The 21,234-nt window shown below is 27.9% G+C and overlaps 1 protein-coding gene across 1 annotated transcript in view; it reads right to left on the reverse strand.

The window, feature by feature from the left end:
• Window positions 1-3,073: 3,073 nt before the first annotated feature.
• The window catches only part of LOC123297355, a 190,610-nt gene continuing 172,449 nt past the window's right edge, over window positions 3,074-21,234 (reverse strand). Inside the window, exons 4-6 of the mRNA XM_044878985.1 lie at window positions 3,836-3,969; window positions 3,539-3,770; window positions 3,074-3,248 (exon numbers count right to left, since the gene is read on the reverse strand). Of these exons, the coding sequence (XP_044734920.1) occupies window positions 3,169-3,248; window positions 3,539-3,770; window positions 3,836-3,969 (446 nt within the window). The 3' untranslated portion in view covers window positions 3,074-3,168. The remainder of the gene's footprint in view (window positions 3,249-3,538; window positions 3,771-3,835; window positions 3,970-21,234) is intronic.

The raw sequence follows: 21,234 nt of genomic DNA on the forward strand, positions 1-21,234 counted from the left end.
TTTAAAAATTAGAATTCTGTTACATTTAAGAACTACTAACAATTATATAAAATTATATTAGGTTTATTTATTATAAAGAGTAAAATTTTTGAAAATAAAATTATAATATTTACGAGTGTTATTACATAAATACTTTTACTACAATAAAATTAAAACTCTTTTAATCTGGTAATCACTTTACGTTTCAAAAAACAGCTTATATTGTCATTTTAATTCACTTTAGAAGTTTTGAAAATTTTACTTTATATCAATCTTACTATGTTATATTATCATTTACATAATATCATTGAAAAACTTCCATGTTGTTAAGTTATTTAAATCATTTAACCTTTATTTACATTTGCAAGTACAGATTGGCACACTTATCATACTAATGTTATAAATGACAAAGTTTGTTTCAGATGCAAAGTTTGTTTAAGCATGTTTGTTACTTTCAAGTAAAACGAAATGAAAGAGTTTGAATGAAGTTTGTCTTTTATTAATCCTTGAACAAAACCAAAGGGGTGTTATAAGTTTTACCGCTATGTTTGTATGCTATCTGTCTGTCTGTCTGTGGCGTCGTACAGCCTAAACGGATGAACCGATTTGGATTTTATTTTTTTCGTTTTAAAGATAATTTAATGAAGAGTGCTAGTCGGTGGAAATTAAACAAAAACTACTTAAAATAGTTAATACCTTTATAAATTATTGAAAATAGAAAAAACACATTGTGTCCGGCTCATTAAGAATGTATATTTTCAATTTGGATGGTGAATTATGTTCTAACTTGACAATATAAGTCGAAAAGTAGGAATACAATTTTCGATATCTGGAGTAATTTTCAAAATATCGATTTGTTTAATTATTTAGCTTTCGATGTTTCGAAAACCAAGGCAGATATCGAAAATTAATTGCTTGTTTTTCGTCTTCATTCATGAAGTTATTACAAAATGCATCATCAAATTTGAAAATAAGGTACAAAAAATTTCAACCACAAGTCTAAACTTTCCTTGACAATCGTATTTCTTTTATTTATGTGGACACGTACAAGATCCGTGTACAAAGTAGCCTAGTGCTGTACTTTAGGAAATGTGGTTTCGTAGAGAAATTATAGTGTTTTCGATACTTTGCATTGAGTTCTATTCATTTTGTCCTGCAAAGTTCATATAATATGTTGTACAGCCACATCTTAGAGAAGAAAATAAATAAATTGTGTTTTTATTACGTTTAAAATAATTTTCAGCTCATTTTTATGTCAAGACTGTAAGGATTACATTTTTTGTATTCGATATTCGTGTGTTAACAGTTCTTTTATGTTTTTCTTGACATTCTTTATCTCTATTTATCCTCCTTAACCTCACATATTTTCAACCTGAGGCTCAAAATTCACTTATCATATCTAAATGAAATTTAGTTTTCTCAACAATGCATCTTAATATGGACAAACAGAACAATACTAGACAAATCTTAAATACATATTTCATCAAGGCATTGTTACCATTATTTTTTCTATTCTAAATTCCAAGACCTTTATTTCCTGATTGCTAGACACAGCACAAAATACTCACAAGCTTGAATAGAAACGGTAAAAAATTATTGTAGAAAAGATACAAAATAAAAGCTTCGTAGAATCACATTCACGTTTAGTGTACTTCTTATATGTGAATTGAAAGTATTGCCCTGTAACAATTTTCGCTTTTATCTTTCATCGTTGCTCCAATATAAACCTACCCTATCTCAACAAAGACACTTTAAAGCTCCTACTCTAATACAGGTATTAGGATTGGATATATTTATAGTACTTAGAATTAGGTTAGTATATGCTTCCTTTCCTTTTATTGTATATTGTAATGAAATAAGGTATGTATAAGGACAAATAATGTTCAGTTAAATATTTAAAAAGTAGTTTATTTTTCTCTCAGTCTTTGAAGGTATATTAAGACTTTCAATTCAGAAGTTTTACTTTTCGAACTTTTATGATTCTCACCAGCTTAGGTTTTGTGTTCAGGTTTTTATCCAATTTATTACATATGGTAATTTTTTGAGCTTGGCAGGTAGAATTTTGTGTTCTGTATGCTTCGATTCTATGATTCTTGACATCGCTTATAATTATTTTTCTCGAATTGACATTTTTCGCTTCGTCTGGTTCAAATAAATTATTTGATGATTCGAGCAAGATTTGGTAGATACACGATTTCTGTGCATCCGGAATTGGATCCGGAGTGTAAAACCCACTTTATGCCCAGATTTGTTCAAAATTCGATCAATCTTGTTATTACAATGATTGTTAAATATAACTCTAGTCCACTTTCTCAAAGAAGGTTGTATCCCTAATTCTCGTCAGTTATAGCAAACTTGGACACACCCATTTCACAAACGATACCAAATTTTAGATAACAATTGCGATCGATAAAATAATTTTTCAAACCCACTAAATAATTTGTTGTGAAATGATTACAAAACGTTTCGTGGTCTTGAGAAATTAATTTAGCTACTGACGATGTTAACGACATCGATATTTAGCGAAACGTAAATAAGTTGTATGTTTTTAATTCTATTTTTAAAATAAATAGAGTTTCTTCATATACAATTTTATTTCTAGCATTCTAGTATTTTGGCTTATAAAACACAACCAAACATGCCTTAAAATCACTTTCTCACTTTATTCCGTGCACAATTTTATCATCAACATAAATCATTGAAATAAAATAACTATACAAGAAATGATATCTGGACCTGATTTGGGGTTTTTTTTAGAGCTCTGTTAAATTTGTCAAAAAGAAATATTACGACAGTATTACTTCCAGGAAGAAAATCAGTAGATTTCATTTTAAATAACTAAACTACAGTACAAGAACGTACTTCTGGTTATTAAAGATATATTGTGTTCTACTTAGAGTAGAACATTTTGTGGTAATAGAAATAAGTAGTCGGTTATAAAGTATGGCCCTTATAAATACTATTTATGTACCATATGTGTCCCAATCTATATTCTAACTTTCTATGTAATATTTTTCTTTTCTATATACGCTACAAGCTGTAATGAATTCGTAAAGGGATACAAGGGTGTATTATTTTTTGTTTGTATGTGTATAAGAAATAATAAATTTTAAAAATAGAAACTGTTATAACCTAAAAAATATAGAGACATATTTACAGTATACTTAAATTAATTTCTTCTCAAATTTTCTATATTAAATTTGCCGCAAATAGAACTGCGAGCACAGCCAGCTTGATATTCGCATGTCGTTTTTCACTTGATGCTTTAACTGAAAAAGAAAAACAATTTGTTTATATATTTGTTTTATTGTTTTTGAATTATCGCCTAAAATTATAATAAGAAAAAAATAAGAATTTTGTAAGCTATACAATAATAAATACAACATTAATATGAACGGCTTTTCTGTTATTTTTTAATTATTTTGACAAAAAAGATCTTTTAACTCCTAACTAAAATATTATTAATCCAATCAAATCTATAAGCTTAAATAGTAATTTCTTTCGACCTATTCTTAAATGGATCGATTTTTTTTTTTTTTTTTTAGAAGAAAATTTTTACCTAACAGTAAGGCTTCACGATTGTCTATGAGTGCAGGTGTCATACGTTGAACGACACTTTCACGATCACCTTGCCATAATACAGGTGACACTACAGCAATGCATCGTACTTTCATGGAACCATCCATAAAATGATGAGCACCCACAATAAAATGTAGACCTAACCATGAAGTCATCAATCCATGTGGATGTACTTGTGGTGGATACTTCACCAATTGAAGAGGGCTTTCCACCTAAAAAGAAAGAAAAAAATTTTATTTCAATGATTTGAAGGATTCATTTTCATTTTATCAGTTACCTTTTGATCGTTAATATACCAATGCAAAACAGAAGCTGGATAAGATTTACCAGACGTACAATTTAAGCTCATTTCATCACCAATTTGATATTGAAGCTGTTCGCCACTTATCATTGGATCATCTTTAGGCAAATCTGAAACAAAGAATATAAATATGTAGATAATATTATAAAATTAATGATTTTACCATAAAAGCTGATGAAAAATATTTTACTACAATTTTTTTTCATAGATAGAGAGTCTTGGAACCTGAAAGTTCTCAGATTATAGTTATACAAAAACATAATTCCTTAAAAATCTTAATAAACTGTTAAGATGGGTCTTTCAGACTTGTTGCTTATAACTACATTTTATTTTTTGTATTTTCAGAGTTAATTTCAAAAAATTGTTGTCACCATTTCTTAAAGAATATCTGGATGACCGAGCTTTGCTCGGTATTCTTAAAAAGACACAAATTTTATCACTAATAGAAGACCGTTTTAAATGTCTCCACACAAATACCAATTTGAATCATTAACTACGATATACACCAATAGATGCCAGGAAGAGTTATAATTTGCATTGCCGGTTTCAGTTTTTCATGAAAAAACGAATAAAACGACGTTTTTTTTTAAATGAAACCTTGTTAGATCGACTTATCGCCCCAAAAAACCCCTACATCCTCATTTTCATGAAAATCGTTGGAGCCATTTCCAAGATCGTAAATATATATATACAAGAATTGCTCGTTTAAATATATAAGATTATATTAGGAGATGTACGTAAAATGTACAATATCTCAATTCATCAGGTTCAAATTGAGGTTTTGTAGGTCTTTTATAATTTACGGAGGAGCAGAGTGAAGTGTAGTATAAGTTGAAAAAGTGAAGTAAAATAAGTAATGCTGCGGATCACGTGGACATACACCAGTGATAAGACATAACGTAATGAACATGTGCTGTGGATTTTTATGACTATATATCCAAAAAAATTTATTTTTTGTTATATCCTATCAATAATAACTTTCCAAAAAACTTCATATATATGCTTTCTTAGTCTGTCCTTGGTATTGAAAATTCTTTCAAAAATTTTCGAAACTTTTGAAAAACCAATTAAATGGCGGTCGAAAGGTCGCCAAAATTGTGTTGGTTTTTTATACTCTTCCAATTTATGAAAAATAATGCAAACATTAATATTCAACACTTTATAAAGGGTATTTGAAAAATTAACAGTCAATTGTTCGTTTTCACTTGTTTATATTATCGTTCAGGTTTGGAACGGTGATAACTCTATTAATTTAGCTTAAGTAGAAAGGCTTATTCGTCACCGACCACACTCACTTGGAAATCCGAGTCCCATTGTTTAGATTTCCATTGGTCTGTCATTAAGTTGCAAGTCAATTTCGCCCCAAAAATTTGTTATTCATGGCTTAAATAAAGGAATTATGTAGTGTGATTATTGTGACATTCACAATATATTTTAAAAGTTAACTATTTTCTTTTTGCTATATTTTTATATTTTCCAGTAGTGATATTTCGCACTCATAGAAATCAAAGATAAGAGAAATTGAGTGAACGAAAAACATTGTTCATGATGATATTAACCAGATGTTTTTAACATAACAAGTCACAAATAATAATACACTTTTATTATAAGTAACATTAGATATGACACCAAAAAAGGAATCTCATCGCATAACTAATTGTTTTTAATTTACACAAAAACCCTTTTGTACATCTTATGTATAAAATAAATTAATAATATAGTGTGACAAATAATTCATTTTATTCATATATAATGAAAGTAAGAAAAAAGGCTAACTGGTACAAACAAATGACAAACAAGGTACAGGTAAAATGTACAGGACATATCAGGGTAACTATTCAGGGTAAGAAAAAATATTCTTGTAACAAAAACGGTGTTTTATTATGTTTAATGTAAGTATTTAACCGTCCGTCTAAGGTGAAGTTAAACCTTAACAATATTCCTGAAATACCAGCAAGAATAGATGAAAAAAGGACTATTAAAATTTCTCTTTATAAAAATTCATTTTTATTTGGGTACAATAAAATTTGACTTTCTTTCGTAGCTTAATAAAATAAATGCTCGTTATTTTTAAGATTTCCACATCTAAAAATTAATTTATAGTTAAATATTTGCCAGAGAAATAAATGCACAAAAAAGTAAAAAATAATTTTAAAGTACCGACCGCAGTCAATACTTTCCTTGTAAGAAATTACACTTTTAAGTTGACCTTGAAATAGGACTACTCTATTAACAAAAATATACGGCTTGAATCGAGAATCTTCCTCCTTTGTGATCGATTAAAAAAAAGCATATTAATATTTTATACCGTTTTGTTTTTTATTTTTAACTATAGCTATGAACTACCCGCTTCACTGTGCAACTTCAATTTTAAATACAAAGATTACTATGTTACAGCCTTCACTTCATATGCCGTCACTTATCCTCCTTTTGTTCACTATCTCATCGATTTTATTATTTTCTTGCGGAACCCTAATTTTGAAATCAATCCATGTTACTCGCTGATAAGGAAGCTTTCTATTCTATACCTACAATAATTTTTTAAATCAGTATCTACATCTATATCTTGAAGGCTGTGGTCTAGTTCATATTCTCGGTTGCTTTTACCTCTGTTGCGTTAATTCCAGTTTCACATTTTGTAATGACTCCGTAATTCTTTGTGTTTCTTCTTAATTTCATTTACTGGGCTGTAAGCTAATTTGCCGACGTTATCCCACCAAAACTTTCAGCGTGTATTTTTACCCTCTTTCGGGTAAAATTTTCCTAAAATTTGATGGTCGTATTTATTTATATCTAATCAAAAGCCTAAAAAATATGTTTCAAGCTTCCAGCATTAAAAATGACGTAGTTTCCATACAATCTTTCATTCGCTATTTCAACCCCTTACAGTACTTTTTTAGCATTAAAAGTAATCTATGTGCTTTCTCAGGTTCCAGACTATCTCTGAACTAAATTTCTTTCAATCCGTTCATATCACATTATAGTAGCATCCCCTCAAACTTTCATCCTCTATTTCAATCCCTATCATCCTATGATGTAAGGTATAAAAAGTATATAAAAACTATGTCCTGTTGACTATGTCCTTTATCAGGTTCTATACTATCGCTCTACCCAATTTCATTTAAATCAGTTCAGTAGTTTTGCCCTGATCGCGTAACATAAAGACAGGTAGGCAGAGTTATTATCGCATTTATAATATAAGTAATGCTTAAAATTGAATAAACTCAATTTGGTCACCTATAAGACCTGCACGGTGATTACCCGTGACTTCCCGTAACATGTGGCATTCTGTACAATACTTATATTGTATACTTTCATACATGATGGTAACATTATTATAAATACTTATCTCGTTGTGTCATCATTATTATTATTATTATTATTATATTCTTCTCTAACTTACCTACAGTTATACGTTGGTACCTACATAGTAGGTAACTAAATAAGTATGTATACAAAACATATATAAACATTAAAACAAAAGAAAATAGGATTGTAGGACAATGAGATGTGTTTTATAATGAAAGAAAAACTTATGGAAATCTTACTGTAATATTTATTATTGTTATGATATTCACATCAGACTACATTATGCATATATATACGACCGACGTATATGAAATCTATTGTGTTAAGAAAATGAAATTCTTCGACACTGATTTTAATATTAAAGACGAAGTTTTTTTTATTTAGAAATATGTTTTCTTACTGAATCTTATCTGGTTAATAAATAGCAGTAACACTATGAATCAAAATACACGCAACGATATTTAATCTATTCGATTTTTGTTAGTCTATCTGTGGACTGTTTTAATCTATTATGGCAAATAGCTCGTTTTATAGTTATTCTATCAAAAATAACATAAACAAAAATGTCAGGGTTTGATGGGAGACATCAGGTTCTGACATCAGATTTGACCTAGTTCTCCGAGTTGCTTTATGGTAAATTTAGATCCTAAACGGTAAGTGATACAATAATCTTTAAATTAGAAAGCTGATTCTTATTAAACAACTAACATTTTTAGTTTTGGAGAAAATGAGACTTACAAATATGGCATTATTGCATTTAATCGAAAGATAATACGCTGGCTTTAACAAAATATTTTAGACAAAAGTAAGGGTCATTCGCCTGTGCTAATTTCTTTCAAGTCCAGGTAAATTTTCAAGATCATTTAAAGATCAAGGCCATTTGAAAACTTGAATCAAATAACTCATTCATTTCGAGGAAAACTGAAACTAGAATTGCCGGTCAAAATCATGGACGCAGACATTTGCCCTCTATTTCCCTTGAAAAGTTTCGGCTTAAGCCTATTTTTGTAGCTAGCGAGTTTTCTATCAATTAAATGACATATATACCCGAAAGCTAACCATTTTCTAAATATAAAATATGCTAATTTTTTTATAAGGGACATTTACTAATTTAAAGTGTTATTTTATCTTTTGCCTTTTAGGATTTAAATTGAGTATTAAAGTAACCTGGATAACAAGGTTCAATTTGATATCATAACATGCCCCCCCCCCCCCATCAAACTCTACAGTTTTTGTTTTCGTTTTTTTTTTTTGATTGCTTAGCTACAATACGAGCTATTAGTCAATTGATTAAAATGGTCTATCTAATGGTCTAATGGTCTGAATATATCAATGCTTATTTAGAAATGTTTGTAATATTATCGAATGTGATTCTCCTCCCTCTTATCTTTTTAAATATGAATGATATTTAATTGACTTCCAAGGAAGTCGTATGCCGCCCACATTGAATTTTATAATTTAGGTGAAATAAGGGTATTTTTTATTTGAAACAATTTACCAAATAATGTAATCAGAAAATTACTCTCCAATAGCTTTCTAAGTGTATAATTACAATACTTTTTTTAAAGAATATATTCGTATAAAATACCTAATTTTCTCATAACGCCCTCAATTCTCGCATATTATAACAACCACGTTTCGTGTTAAACAATTTATTAAATGAATTTATGTTATCACGAACATTTTGCAATAAATTGTAATTTCTAATGTATGTGAATTTGTAACAAAATATAACAGCAAAACCATAATAATAGATTTAGAAATAATAACATAAATTGTAACAGTTTACCACATTCAGCCAGGTTTTGTATAAACTGTTTTTTTTTATTTGATGAATTGATTTGAAACAATTGTTGAGACGCTTTACATAATATTTTAGCCCAAAATCCCCATTTGAATTTCCCAATGTATAATATAAAAATGAATCGCTGAATGTATTGCTAAGCGCAAATCTCGAGAGCAGCTAAACCGATTTTGCTAATTCCTTTTTTATATTATTCCTTGAAGTATGAAGATGGTTTTTTACGGAGAGAAAAATTTAAAAAATTGCCTGAAAAAGTCTAAAAACAACATTTTTCTATATTCCCATACAGAAGATTCGTAATAATAAATAAAAGTCAATTGAAACTTTAATCTACCATACCATACAGTTTAAGTGTTAGTAGAGGGGTTCGGGGAAAGCAAAACAATACAACGACTGCATTCAAACGACTTCATTGGGAGCAACAAAAGTAGTTCGGGAAAATCATGCCAACTTTTAAGGTTTGTAATAGTATTTGCAATTGTATGTTTATTAATCATAACTTTATACTTTTCCCCTTTACGGATGAGAAATCTGAAAAATATTAAAAAAAATAAAGCATCGACTGTTAGGCGGTACAAAGTTCGCCGGGTTAGCTAGTATTTTATAAAAGAGAAATATAACACAACAGATTGTCAAGTAATTATATAATAAATATAAAAGAGATATCTATTTTGCCGTGATTTGCGGATGAATTAGTTAAAAAATCGAAAGATATAGTCAAAGGAAAACGAAAGTTAGAGCCTTGTTTTCGAACAAAACGAAGTCACATGAAATTTACATGTTTTTTACGGCAGTCACTAGAAGTAAAAAAAATCAAACTTTTTAATTTATTTAAAAGAAAATTATTCTGAATAGTTTGAAAATTTTACAAAAACTTTAATTGTAAAACAAAATTATTAAGTGTTAAAACAAAATTACTAAAGTATTAAAACGAAATAAGCACGGTAGCTTCCTTTGAAATAATTTTGTCGGATTGGTTGACCATCTGACTGATCGTTTGATTCTCAAGATACCAAAATTATCGGTCTGATGTTTCCTGCGGCAGGTTTACCAGACTTGGATTATAATATCGAAATTTTGTACGACAGTTTTCAACATGATCTCAATACCATTTTCACGGAAATATATGGACAAATTAATGATTAAAGTGTATCAATCAAATCGTAAACTTGGCACCATAACGTTTTTTTTATCCCTCTGAGTAATTTTAGTTCTGAAATTTTGTAAAACTATTTACTCTTTTTTTGACTCTATTAGCTCTAGAGTGGTTTTTATTACTTTCCTTTATTCTGTTTTGTAGAACTTTTTAATCAACGGTTTAAATACAATAGTCAAGAAGTAAAATGATTCTGAAAAGTTTCTATTCGTTGCAATTTTAGTTCCCTCTGTACCATCGACCTACATTGAAACAAAATTATTTTAAATATTTGAAAAATTTAAATAGTAAAATAATGATTATATTAATTTTGATGTGCGCCGTTGTTAAAGTTTTTGAAAATAATAAATAGTTATAAAACAGGAACCAAACATTATGCGATTGTTATTATCTATCTATGGGGTGCATTAATAAAAAGTAGGAGATACATTTTCAATCAAAGGGGATCGTTTCAAGGTCTACTTCATTTATGTAATGGAAGTAAATATTTTCTTAGCAGATTTGTCTTTTTGGATACCAATTATTTAATTTGAAGCATTGTATTCTTATTCTTCTTTTTTCACTCCTTTTTTATACGTTTTACCGTTTTTGAAATAAAGGGCGCTCAGCTATAAGTTTAATTTTAGTTTTAAAATTCCATTCAACTTAATAAAAAAAAACTAACCATTTAATTTTTAAATATTATCAACATAGCGGTCAAACTTATAACACCCTTTTTTTTCGTTTAGTAGGAATATAACAAATTTGTTTAATAAACCACATTAAACAAATTTATGAAATAACATTTTGTTTTAATTGACGTCTAAGAAGAAACATATTTGATTTATTTATGATGATCATCCTATACATGGTATTGATGTATGTATCTATTATATTACAAAATATCTAATTTTATAACAAATAATTTTGGTTTTAAGTTGAATAATATTATAAAATTATTTAAAATATTTTGATGCTAGTGAATATTTATTAGAATATTGTTTATTTTATATTATACAAACATTATATCATACACCCTAATAACTTTTGACAGTATATTGTAATAATTTTCTCATTTATTTCATAATTCACGTAGATTCAATAGAGCCCGTCAACATTTTCTTCATTTCAGAATATTTTCTACTCAACTATAGGGTAAGATTAAGTACCTATTGTCAAGTGTCTCTTCAATCATTTTGTAGTTCTCCGGCATGTATTATTATTTATTGAACAGTATTTGCATTGAAATAAGGGTATTTTAGCAGAATATAGGGAGGCTCATGACTGGTTTACAATGTGTTGTTGTCCACAATATACTTAAAATGAGTTTTGTTACACTATATTCCACTTTTAAACATATCGTTAAATTTAAAGGAGATAAATTTTTAGACACCTTGCATTTCTCGATTCCTCGAATTAAAATTTTCAATCATAATTTTATTTGTATTGATTTCGAAGTATTGGTAATACACAGAGTTGGTAATTTTTATCTATAATGGCTAATAGCTCCTTTCGTAGTTAACAAATCAAAAAATAACTCAAATAACAAAATTTGTAGAGTTTGATGAGGGACATCATGTTCTGACATCAGAATTGAATTAGTTCTTCGGGTTTCTCTAATAGCCAATTTAGATTCTAATTAATAAGAAATACAATAACACTTTAAATTAGAGAGTCGATCTCAAAAAAAAATAACAATTATTGTTTAAGGTAGTACCAGCATGAAATCACTTTTCGACAGATTTGGCCGAATTTTTTTTCTCGGGTTTATAATAGCTTTATTTATGAATTCCTAAAATTTCATAATTTTTGACCGTTTAGATCGCGAGATATTTAAAGACAAAGTTCGCGATTTTGAGGGTCATGTCCCATTTAAAGCATGTAAAATGTCCGGTCTCTCCAACTATTTTTTATGATATTATTATATATTGAAGAAAAAGTAGAAAAAAATGTTTATACAATACAATTCTAAAAAAAAAATTTAGAAATTAATTTTCACTTTCGAGATATTAATTTTGACGTAAATTGATCGAAATTGGGACGTTGGCATAATTATTTCCCATTTTAAACGGTCAAAATTTCTGAAACTTTGGGAATTAATAGTAAGCATTATTAAATTCTTAAATTTAATTTTTCGTTAAATTATGTCGAAAAAAAAATTGTACCATTGCTTTAACATAGAAACTGCAAATACCATGCTGGAACATCGTTAAAACATTTTTGGACGAAATGCGGCTTAAAAATATGTCATTAGTCCTTTTAATCGAAAGAAAAGTTGTAGGATTTTCAAAGTTTCAATCAAAGACACTCTATGATGCTGTTTCCTAGAATGAACTGTAACGGTTAAATGTAGAACAGAGCACCTTTGAAACAATCAGTCGAGTGATTACAGGTATATTAGGGTGTGAACCATGATACATTATGAAGCTTTTCTATGATTCGTGCCTCATGTACCATGGTTGACGCTTTTTTATCGATAGTAAATACTGATAAAATTTCAACTATTCAATTTTTCCAGAAAATTTACTGTTAACCATTCATATAAATAGACATTTAATACATTTTGATATCTAAATAAACGTATTTGAAAAACACATAAATTTAAATTTTTGTTCTAGGTACTATACCTTCCCCCATATAATATTTGGAAGAAAATTAGATAATTATCAAGTGTTGACAGCTATGTTTTGTGTCATTTTAATAACAAGCTATCAATCGTGCGAATTTTTAATAATTTTTGAAAATATCAACAAAATTCTTATTAATATATATAAAATGGGGTTGTACTCCCCTCGTTGTAGACATTATAATATTTTCTATTGCATACCAGGTTTTTTTACTTCGTTGATAACCAATTTTGCATTTAATTCAAAGCATTCAAAGTGAATTATGTGGTAGCTTTACCACTTTAAAATTTATCCTCACGTCTGTCTAGTTTTTGGGAGAAATAAGGTCTAGAACAAGCATTTTTTTATAAACATCGTTATCATCCGCTGCTTTGTAAGTTGATAATTGGGGATGAAAAAAATTTTGTTACTTTATCTTGTACACATGATCGAGTCAAAGAGATGTGTAATTCCAATTATTACCGACGACAATAATATTTTTTATACATGTTGTATTATAGACAAATTATCTTTTAATGGAAAACAGAAGAGAGTTATTTAAAATTATACGAAATTATAAAAACTTAAGGCAAAGTAAATTATCTTAAAAGAAAAAGGATAAAAGGACATTTTTTAAAACAATAGTAAATAGAATGATAACTATAATTGAAAAAAGAAAAGTATCAACATTTTTGACATTTCTTCAAATATACATGAGATACCTTACATATGTATGATCTAAGTTTCAATATCATCTCTTAAAAAAAAAAAAAAAAAAAAAAAACATAAAAACTAAGTTTTTGACAAAACTTAATATTTTTAAATTCATCTCTTATAAAATATGAATAAAGTATTTCGATACACACATTCATGAATATAAAGAAAAAAAGTTGTAAAAATGAAAAAAGTATTAAAAAGTTTTTATTTGTATGTGTGTTGTTAGACTTTTTACAACATAAGAGAGCATAAAACATCCATCCTTTTGGATTGAAAATGTCTCTACACATTTTTTAGATACTTGACTTTCGTATACAAAAATTGCTTTACGAAGCATTTTTTTATGATTTATTCAGCTTTTTTCAAACATCCGAAGAGTCTATCTGTTTTTAAATAGTCTTGGTGCGTGTCTATATGCGAAGAGTCAGTTTTCGACGGATAATTTTTGACATGCTAAGATGGTCCTGCTTACCGCTACTAAAAACAATCTTATAATTTGTTTAAACTAAAACAAATTATGGAAAGTGAAAACAAACAATTGACTGAGTTAATTGCTGAAATACCATGTATAGACAGTGTTGATTACTCTGTCACATTACACATATATACATGTCACACATATAACTGATATACAGTGATGTTTACGGAAAAAATTTCACACAAAGGTGGTTAATTTTTGTATAGGGACATTTTTTTCATTTAGCCTTTTGTTCTCTAACGGTTTAAAAGATGGGTCCTACGGACCCAAGGCTCAATTAACCTATTTTGCTTATTTACGAACTCCTTTCACGTCCTCAGCACGCTATAAAAATTTCAGCCCGATATCTCTTTTCATTTTTGAGTAATCGTCATGACAGACGAGAGACGACAGACAGACATACAACCGGAAAAGGACTAATTAGGTGATTTTATGAACACCTATAACAAAATTTTATTCATAGAATCAATATTTTTAAGCGTTACAAACTTGGGGGGACTAAACTTAGTATACCTTGGTATATTTCATGTACATGGTATAATAATTCATTCCTTAAAATGTATTATTTTATTACCTACTAGTTTGTGGAAGGTTGTTCAAATTTCACATTGCTTAAAAAATAAATATTAATTTGGTTTCCAAGTTAGTGTGGGTTCTTTTTAGTTGCTTAAATGCCAACCCACAAGTCATTTCTCAATTCGGTTCAAACCAATACATGAAACTACCTCTAGAAACTCCATATATTATAATAAATAGGATATTAGGACTAAACGAGCACTACTTTTAAATTTAAAAAAAATATGCGGTTTCTTACAGTATTTTCCTAAATAAGCATTATATTTTTTTTACTTTTACTTTTATTTGAGTATTAGTAATTTCTAATTTTAGCGTGTTTTAGTTTTATTGGGAATTTTTTCAATTAAAATTATAAATCTCTACGCCAGTGTCTAAATAATTTTATTTCATGTAACAACATTTATTTTCTAATTTTCATTCCTATACGGTAGTTATCGTGAGTAAACTTTAACTTATTTTTTAAAGTAATTCATATTATAAAAGATTCAAGATGATTGAAAGTGAAAAATGAAAAGTAAATACATTTTGGATTATATCAACAAAAAATGAAAGTTCATATATACGTTATTAAAACATCAATTTTCATTTTAGTTGTAAAAAATTTTGATTTAAAAATACAATGCATTACCAATTGTTCAAAATTAATTATACTTCGTAAAATTATCACAATGATCAAAATTCGTATTACATTTTGGGTAAAAAAAAAACCACTATCTATACATTTTACAAAAAAAAATTTATCTCTTATATATTTTTATTTTTGCATTTAAACTTTATATAAAAAGCATTTATTTGAGATACAAATCATACCTACGTGTTTCCCGTAATATATATGATAGACCCTTGGGAATAACATCACCTGTCAAGAGTAACTTTTATAGTAACAACAAGCATATTTTAAAAAAGAGAAGTAAACTTTTCTTACTCTTAAAAATAACATTTTCATATTTCTTATGTTTTCTAGGTAAAAAGTTATTATAATGAAAAATTTTTATGTACCATGAATTAATGTATTAGTTGTTTATGTTAAGATGTATGTTCTACCATGGCAACAAATTAATTATATTAATATAGAACACGAGAAAAACCCAAGAAATGATTACGCAAAGGTTTATGTAAATATGTCTGTACAAATATGAGAAATATTCGTTAGCAAAGTATGGACTTTTAGGAAATCTATAGCAACGATGCCCTACTCATTTAAAAATTGATATTTAAAAAAACTTTTGCAACAAGTTTTTGCGTTTTTGATAGAATGTACATATTCTATCAAAAACATGATAAGTGAAAGGCGTTCCTAAAAAATCAAGTTTTTTAAGAATCATCATTAAATCGTGTATATTTATGCATTTTTGTTCATGCTCGTTATAAGAAGGAAAATTTTTAATATCCGTTACGGTGTTAAATTTATCGATTTGAGTTGTTAAAGTTTGCGTTTTTCATTACTGATCAAATGTTGCAAAAAAATCTGATCCACAATTTTTAACGATCTGATGACAAAGTATATTAATAGGTTTGACAAAGAATATGCTTTTTCCTATGTCAATCTTTGGACAGGAAAACCTTCTACCCGATCCGCTTCTATTAATTAACAGTATTAATTAACAGTGCAGAAATGTATTAATTATTATCTCGTAAATTGATTCCATTATAGATAAGATATAATTTCTACGTAAACCAAGAATAAAAACCATTCCCTTTTAAGAAAACAAAATTTATCAATTTGTTTCAAAATTTTTTATATACGTCATATACACACGCTCTTCTGATTATTCGCAAACCTCTAATTTGTTTTATTTGTAACTATTAGTGTTCACTAGTTATTGTACGAGAAACGTGAAAAACGATAATCTATGTATCAAAATTTTAACGTTAAAAATGTTAAAGTGTCAAATTTTAAAAGGATCTTAAGATTATTTTACTTTTTACTTTTACTTTTCATAAAATGTATCATTAGATTTATAACTAATCAGTATTTTCACTTAAGTATAAAGAATAACTTTTAAGTTGTATTATTTTTTATAATCTGCAATTGCAAAAATTAGAAAAAAATTTACAAGATGAGACTAGCCCAAACTCAACTTGAACCGGTATCCCACAGAGTCACAAATATAACAATAAATCATAATTTTGATGTCGAATTGGCCATATTACCCATAAAAACGTAAGATTAGACTTGATACCTGGAAAATAACCTCTAATTTGTGTGGCAATACCCACGTATGACGTCACTAGTGGGTATATTCCTCTTTCTTTAATTAGCAATTTTAAATTTTTATATCTTGTATGCTAGTTAAGATTTTAAAAAACTAACTTCACTTTTCTATTCGTGAAGTGATCGGACTAAAAAAATATAGTCCGATCTACTGTCTTGCGTTTCAAACTACAAAAGTTAAAAAATCGGATTTTTTTTTTTAACTCAATTCAAAAAGTTTTTCACATAATGAAAATTAATAAACCAAAAATAATTATATCTAGACCATAATTAATTTTCTGGTTGATAAAACTTTATTTAAAAAACAAAAACAGTACAAACAATAAAGAATAAAGAATAAATAAAATTATGAGTTCATATAAATTACATTCTTGTAACATTTAACATTGAAAATATTAAACATTATAAAATATTAAAATAAAGTAGCATCATACTTCAAACATATATAACCAAGCATATATATTTATATCACTAGATTTTCTAAAATAATAATTTTTATTTTATGTCGTGACTAACAATATTCCCTAACATTATTCAACATTTCCCAAAGGATATATAAACAAAATTAAATTATTTTAATTCCTATAATATAAAATATTGAAAAAAAAAAAAAAAAAATTATAAGCATAATTATATTTAATTTATTGTAAAATCTCAATAGTATTACGTGTATATACGTATACTTCATGTAAGCATGTATTAAAACTACACCCTTGCTCCCTCTCTAGTCTTTACATATACATATACACGACACAGAAATAGTACACCACCATAGTACTATCCGATTACTAAATTGACTATTAATGGAATCAAATCGTAAATTATTCCATATACAAGGTATTAAACACCCTACCGTGATTCACCCTGCACGTTAACTACACACAAACACAAGTGTAATAATGTGCTGGTGAAATAAACACAGTGTATTGCAAAATTTAATTCTGATAACAGGAAAGGCGAAACTTTCTAGATGGGTCTAGGCATACTTATTGATAGTTATTGAAATAAATACCACGATACTCGAAATAAAATTGTAAATTAAGAAATTCTATTTAAAAAATACAATTAAAAAACATACAACGGACTTACATGTCGCTAAATATCGATATTACGAATGCAACGCAATCATCGTCAGTAGCAAAATTTATTCGTATAACACATTACAAACATTTTACGCAAAATTAAAAATGAAGAAAACATTACCAACAAAACAGTAACGATTTACAAAAAATAAAAATACCAAAATTATCACAAATTTGAAGAAAAAATTTCTCAATAGCACCAATTTTTTTGTAAACATTTCACAACAAATTATTTAGTGGGTTTGGAAAATTCTTTTATTGACCTTAATTTATATCTAAAATTTGGTATCGTTTGTGAGATGGGTGTGTCCAAGTTCGCTATAACTGACTAGAATTCTTTTATGGCTTGGCCTTTAACAGTTGTCCATTTTATCAATTCAGAGTCAGGTATAGGACCTTTATCCCAGTTCAGAGTCTATATGTATAATACCTCTCACTTAGACGCATTGGTTAACGCATGTATTCTGTTATACTAATGATATTGGTATGCCTAGATGGTACAAAAACGGCCTGTATAGTAGGGAAACGCTTATAATTTTAAAGGTTTCTAATGTGATGTAGAACATAAACACATTTTTTAAAATAAAAACATTCTGTAGTATATTTAGAATTAGCATTGCATCCGTGCGAAGCCGGGACGAGCTGCTAGTACTTGATATACTAAAGGCAATATATATTTGATATAATTCATATGAAGGTGCATGGTATAAAAATATGAGAACACAGTTGAGTAATTATTTTTATAATTCATAGCTCATAGAGTAATTTATTCGATTATTCAGATTTTTTTTTTGTATGGAAAAAATTGACAAAATTTTACATCAGTCAATTTTTCATCATTTTAATTATTCAGTAAGAAATTTTGAGTTTAATTGGATTTCTCATTTTTTAATTAGCTAGAAATTATCAAAGACTTAATGTTTTAACCAGAGCAACTTCATTCTAATGTATAAGCACCTTTATATTTTGACTAATAAATGAGGATGCTTATATAGGTTTCGACAGCATAGTTTGATGAGATAAAATGGCGTCTTGTAAATTATTCCGGTTTGGTCTAAAACATATGATAGCCTTGATTGTATTGATTTACATGTAAAATATTGACTACATTTTGCAACACTTTATCTGCATAAAACATATAATGCATATACATATATATACATATAAACACATACCTATGTATACGCTTCATTGCATGCTTTAATAACTGAAGTACAGTTATGCAAGAATATTGAGTAATAAAATTATTGTTATAAATATGGTAATTTATTAATAATAATAAAATTTATTGATTTATATTAAAGTATGGAATTTATTCCTAGAAAATAAGAATTCTATTAGGAGGAATAAATGAAAGCCAAAACTAATTAAACTATTGATACGTCTTAGAACAAAATGCAATCGCAAAATCATTATACCATGTATAAAAAATATACCAAGGTATACTAAGTTTAGTCCGAAGTTTGTAACGCTTAAAAATATTGATGCTATGAACAAAATTTTGGTATAGGTATTCATGAAATCACTTAATTAGTCCATTTCCGGTTGTCTGTCTGTCGTCTGTCGTCTGCCCGTCTGTCATCACGATTGCACAAAAACGAAGAGAGATATCAAGCTGAGAAGAGAGATATTTCAGCTCGATATCTTTTTTCGTTTTTGAGTTATCGTGTCCACAGACGGACGGACGGACAACCGGAAATGGACTAATTAGGTGATTTTATGAACACCTATGACAAAATTTTTTTCCTAGCATCATTATTTTTAAGCGTTACAAACTTGGGACTAAACTTAATATACTATGTATATTTCATATATACATGGTATAAAAAGCATTAATAATGCTTATGGTCCGGGTGGTTCCCGGAAAAAAATTCCATGAAAATAACTGAAAGATTACTTCCTATAAAGTATTTGTCTTTTATATATTTATTCTTTCTCCACTTCGGCCCCACTCTATCTTAAGAAATATTTGAAGGCGAGCTTATTTCACCACCAAAAAAATCTGATTTTTTGAAATTATTATTAATTATTATTTTTCGTTTCGTTTGAAAGGTAATTTAATGAATAATGTTTCAAGTGCGAGTTTAGGGTTCCATACCCGTAAAAACTAAAATAAATTGGCGATGATCTTCCAAATTGGCTCATTTTTGAAAACGCTTTAAGGATAAAGGTAATTAAATTAAGAGTGTTCTTATATATGTTAAAAGTGTGGGTTCGGTTTCTTATATATGTTTAAAGTGGGTTCGGTACCCGAAAAACTTTTTTGGGGTGGGTTCAATATATATTTTAATCAAATATACTTTATCTTTACTTTTATCTGTGAATACCAGCGAGACGAATCATTTCCGATACAAATATCATAAACGATACCTTTAAGCTATATAACTAGATTCAAATCCATGCTTTAAATATTTTACCAGCTCTTGGATTAATACTGCTACTTTATAAACGATCACATATTTAACCAAAGTAGGTACGTTTTGTAAGCAGTTCTAAGAAGTATTCCATACACATAGAAAATATTATTTTTGATACCCGTATGACGATGATAGTGTCCTTAATTATATTGAACGTTCAATTACTAGATGTAGCTAGGTATAGGTAAATCGATGATATTGTAGCTTATGTTATTATAACCGTTACCGTGGTTTGGTAATACATACTACGTAACAATATTGTATTTCATTTACTAACAATGTTTGTTATAATAATAAACTAAAGCATATATTCTGTGTAACAGTATATAAAGCGGTTCTATACCTATAGCTTGTATTATTTAATGTGATTAATATACAAACTTGAATAAATATGAGGTTCGAAGCCTTAGTGCTGTTATATCTATGTATTTGTTTAGAACAGTTATATAATGCTCACATTAGGTTACAAAAAATCGTGAGCAGCAGTGTTCTATCACGACATTTTCTAATAGAATTTTGAAGTGAAAATTTCTTTAGGTCCGTTAAACTTTTATAACTAGTGTACTATGGAATGTAAAAACTGGACAAATTGATAATTTAATGGTGTTATATATTCAAATATTTCAATAACCTTTTTTTTCAATAAATTTCAATAAATAAGCACCTTACTTGGTTTACTTGGCACCTTTCAAAATTTTTTAGTTGTTACTTGAATTTCTAACATTTTTTATATTCGTAAATATTTTTATGACTTTGTAAAGGCATAGAACTTATCGCAATTATTCCAATCACCTCCAATTATCATCGAGTCGTGAAAGCTAAGTAAGAGCTTACAATCATTTTCCATCTAGTCTATTAAAGGCGTTCATCACACTATTTATCTAGCTTTTTCTAATAGTAAACTCCTTTATGCTCCTATTAGATGTGAATGAAAAATTTTTAAAAATGTCTCCCACTAAAAATTTTTAAATAACTGAATAAACAAACGAATGGGAGATAATGATTTTATAGCTTAATTATCAAATTTCAATAAAAT

This window comes from Chrysoperla carnea, chromosome 4 (genome assembly GCF_905475395.1).
Source record: "Chrysoperla carnea chromosome 4, inChrCarn1.1, whole genome shotgun sequence".
NCBI classification, from domain to species: domain Eukaryota; kingdom Metazoa; phylum Arthropoda; class Insecta; order Neuroptera; family Chrysopidae; genus Chrysoperla; species Chrysoperla carnea.